General features: G+C 35.4%; 1 protein-coding gene across 1 annotated transcript; it reads left to right on the top strand.

The window, feature by feature from the left end:
- The first annotated feature begins 366 nt into the window (after positions 1 to 366).
- Positions 367 to 2,452, top strand: LOC130010710 (uncharacterized). The gene is made up of 2 exons (XM_056098660.1): positions 367 to 2,110; positions 2,256 to 2,452. The coding sequence occupies exon 1, from the start codon at positions 478 to 480 to the stop codon at positions 1,396 to 1,398; it is 921 nt and encodes a 306-aa protein (XP_055954635.1). The 5' UTR covers positions 367 to 477; the 3' UTR covers positions 1,399 to 2,110; positions 2,256 to 2,452.
- Positions 2,453 to 4,422: the final 1,970 nt, after the last annotated feature.

Here is a 4,422-nt window from a genome sequence, read left to right as displayed (position 1 = left end):
TGATGCGGAAGGATACAAGAGTTGAGAGGTTGGTTACGTTGAAATGTAGGGCCTGAAATTGCATGTTTACTTGTCTCTACTTCCAGCTTGTGTATCTTAAGTTTTTCATGAAGAACCTCATACGTGCTTTTGGGCAAGGGGTTGCCACATGTTGCTCCATCTGTGGTAGAAAGCGTTCTACCCAACGAAAATTTGGGAAAAAGTTAGAGCCGGTCTAAGATACGAGAATTAACATTGGAGTCAATGGGGAAATCTTTAGTGATCTGTGTCCAAATATGTTCTGTTGTCTCCCTTGATTGACTCTAATGTTTAGAGAACAAAAATATATATCATTTCCTGTTCTGGTTTTTGTGGATGTAGTTTCCCTCCATTTTTATGAGATGTGATTTTTTACAACACCAATGAATAAATATATGTGTACTCTCCTGAATATTGATTAACAAATAGTAGCAGAGCGTGTACCTGCATAATTTGAGGATGGCAGCCAATATTAATGTGAAGAATCCCCCTGATATGAAAGGGAAGACTTATGAGCAATTGAAGAATGAGATTGCCATGTGGCAAATTTTAACAGACCTTGACAAAAAGAAGAGAGCTATAGCCATTGCTTTATCTCTAGAAGTAGGGAGGAAAGCCAGACAGAAAGCACAAGATATTCCTGCTGCAGACCTGAATGTAGATGGTGGTGTTCAAATTTTATTGACAGAGCTGGATAAAGTCTTTGAGAAAGACAAGATTGACAGGGCCTATTCAGCATACACAGCATTTGATCAGTTTAAAAGAAAAGAAGAATCAATGTCTGTTTATATTATGGAATATGAACAGAAGTACACCCAAATGAAGAAGTTTGATATGACATTGCCACAGGCTGTTTTAGCCTTTAAGCTTCTTGACGGCGCCAATTTATCAAAGAGAGAAAGGCAACTCGCCCTAACAGCATGTCCCACAATCCAGTTTGAGGAGATGAAATCGGCCTTAAATCGAATATTTGGTGATAGTACCGGTACATTAAATTCCAAACAAGAAGAAGATTCATTCCTAGATGTTAATGTCACAGAGTCTGCATTTAGAGTCAATAGCAGTAGATTAAAATATGAAGATAGGCCTAGATCTAGATACAGATTTAAATCATCTACTGACAGCTTGAGAGTATCCCAGAAATTGAATCCGATGATTAGTGGAGCTGTTTCGAGATGCAGAATTTGTGATTCTCGTTATCACTGGATGAAAGAATGCCCTACTCGAATACAACACATTAACAATACTGATAATCCAGATGCAGCTGAAGAAAATGCCCACATCACTTTATATACTGGTGCAGATACTGATTTGACTCCCGGTGAAATTTTAATATGTGAAGCGGCTAACTCTGCTATCATCGATACTGCGTATTCATGACCAGTATATTATAGGGTTGATTGGTCGGTGTATAAAGGTGCTAATTAGTACTCATCAGTGTGGATAGAAGCCTATACGATAATTATTAATTAATTATTGGTGTTTGATGTATTAAAATTGTTTTTTTTTATTATTGAGTTGTTTAAATTATTTAATCTTAAGCTTGAGATTATAAATCCCGGCTTTGTTATTTTGTATTTTAAACTTCAAACCAATTCCGATGCAAGCTTGGAATTTGTATATATTTCGAATAAAATCAGAAACTATCACCATTTGATATCGATATCTCAGATACATATCAAGTTAACTATAGCCTAATTCCAATGTATCCTTGTATCGCTTGCCGTTCCACCGTGCGTCAGGGGGGTTGGATGGCTGAATGGTTAGCGTGCGCGCGCTGTATCATAAAGTCTGTCATTGAGTCGACTGGCGTGGTTTCGAATCCCCGGTTGTACGTGACAAGGAGTAGGGTCGCCTGTCCAACCTCGTGGGTTTTCTCTACGGGTCCTCCGGTTTCCTCCCACTGCTAAAGACCCCTACGCGCAAGCGAATTATTGAAATAAAATTAAACCATATGTTAGTCCCGAAATGACCTAATTGTGTCGAGTGGACGTTAAACCCCATTTCTCTCTCTCTCTCTCCACCGTGCGTCCCAGACAAGAAGGTCTTCAGTGTGAAGAGTGTAATCTATGGCAGCATAGAAAATGTATAGGTATGTATTTATAATTTCACAGATTTTGCTTGCTTTCATTAGTATTGAAATAAATCATAAGTATTGAAATAATTACTTACTCGAACTTATATTCATAAAATATTTAACCCATTCACTAAATTTTAAATAATTTTATTCTCTTTAGATATATCTCAGGCAGCATATAGAAGAGCGGTGAAAGGGTTAGAAGAGATTAAATGGACATGTACTCCTTGTATAAAGCCGTAAGTAACTTTTAAAAAATCAACAGAACCGAAACATCAATTTCTATAAGCAACGAAACATCTTTCATATTTTTACCGTATTTAATATTCTTACCACCGTATTTGATGTTTTAATTTAGTCAACTTCAATATTCTTATGTGTAGGGCCTAACATCTTAAGTTATACGCAATACTCAGTTCAAAGATGACTACGAAACTATGGCTATTATTAATCGCATCAACTGAATACGATGTTTTATATGTAAATATAGTCTTCGAATATGAAATATTTCAACTGTTGTTTGTTTTATGACTATTTAAATTATATAATAAATACCTTGTTAATCCTTCTATTGTCTTGTCTTAATTGATTAATTAACACCCATAGACATTGGCACTGATGATTACTAATTAGCACCTTTATATACCGACCAATCAACCCTATAATATACTGGTCATGAATACGCCGATTTTACCGGTAATGAATTAGCCTGCTAATGAATACGCTAGGATTCGCTAAAACAGTACCTTAAGACACTTGATAGTAAATATATTGGTCAGGTTAAAAGACAACCTAGTAATACTCCATTCAAATTTGGTGATGGTGAAACTATTAAGTCACATGAACTTGTCACTGTACCTGCAAGAATCAATGATAAATTTCTAGATATTGAAATTGAGATTATTGATAAAGATCTTCCTTTATTGTTAAGTAAAACTTCGCTAAAGCGAGCTAAAACTGTAATTGATTTAAATAATGATAAAGTAATTATGTTTGGTAAAGAAGTTGATGTAAATTTGACGTCTAGCGGACATTATTGTATAAGCTTAAATATTAAACCTCATTCTAATCAACCTTTATATGATAATGATTCAGTTTGTACTGAAGATACTGTTTTAATTGTTACTGATGATTTTTCAAAGGAAGATCAATATAAAATTCTTTTGAAACTCCATAAACAATTTGGACATGGGTCTTTTGATAGATTGTTAAAATGTACTGGTAAAGTTTCCTCTAATGTAAAAGATATTTTGTCAAAAGTTTGTATAGAGTGCACTATTTGTCAAAATCGTAAGCGACCTAACTATAAACCAGCTGTTGGTTTTTCGTTAGCCTCTAATTTTAATGAAATTGTTTCCTTAGATTTACATCAGCTGAGTAATGGTTTATGGTATCTACATATTATTGATGTATTCAGTCGACTGAGTGCTGCCGCTATCATCAGAAGTAAAGAACCAAAAGTTATTATTGATAAATTTATGCAGCATTGGGTTAGCATATATGGAGTTCCATCTATTGGTGTTTATTCAGACAATGGTGGAGAGTTCAACAATGAAGCTTTTCGTAATATGGCGGAACTATTAAATATGACTGTAAAGTGTACTGCTGCATACTCGCCCTGGTCGAACGGTGTTTTGGAGAGAAATAATGCCACTTTAACAGAAAATTTGATGAAAATACAAGAGGATACGTCATTATCCTGGGAGACAGCATTATCTTGGGCCGTTTCTGCTAAAAATTGTCTGCACAATGTCTATGGTTACAGCTCATATCAGATAGTATTTGGAAAGAATCCAAATTTGCCATGTCCTTATAGATGAACCGCCAGCTCTAACAGGAAGAACAATGACACAAATAATGAGTGATCATCTTTCAGCATTACATGCAGCCAGACAAGCTTTTATTTCAGCTGAATCTAGTGAAAAGATCAGACGAGCCTTACGAAAACAAGTTAGACCTTATGGAGGGAATTACGTTTCCAGAGACAAAGTTTATTACCTACGAGATCAAGAATGGAAAGGACCTGGATGGGTAATTGGACAAGATGGTGTAGTTATCTTTGTTGGTCATGGAGGTGCATGTGTGAGGGTTCATTCTTCCAGATTGAGAAAAGCCACAGATGAAAAGATAGCAACTTTTACACCTCAAAATCAGCATTCAACCAATTCCAATACCCAAGATGAGCGAAGAAATGAATTAAGAAAATATGTTGAAGATTGGGAAAATATGCGACAAAATACTGAGAAAACTAAACCGGTAGTTTCATTTGACGATGACAATACTACAGAAGATGTTAACGGTCAACAACTTGATGAAGATGTTGTTAA

Source organism: Patella vulgata, chromosome 2 (assembly GCF_932274485.2).
Source record: "Patella vulgata chromosome 2, xgPatVulg1.2, whole genome shotgun sequence".
Classification (NCBI taxonomy): domain Eukaryota; kingdom Metazoa; phylum Mollusca; class Gastropoda; family Patellidae; genus Patella; species Patella vulgata.
This window is presented reverse-complemented; position numbering and strand designations above follow the sequence as displayed.

Bases quoted from the DNA above. Each gene is read 5' to 3' on its own strand.
- LOC130010710 (XM_056098660.1), top strand. From the start codon at position 478: ATGGCAGCCAATATTAATGTGAAGAATCCCCCTGATATGAAAGGGAAG.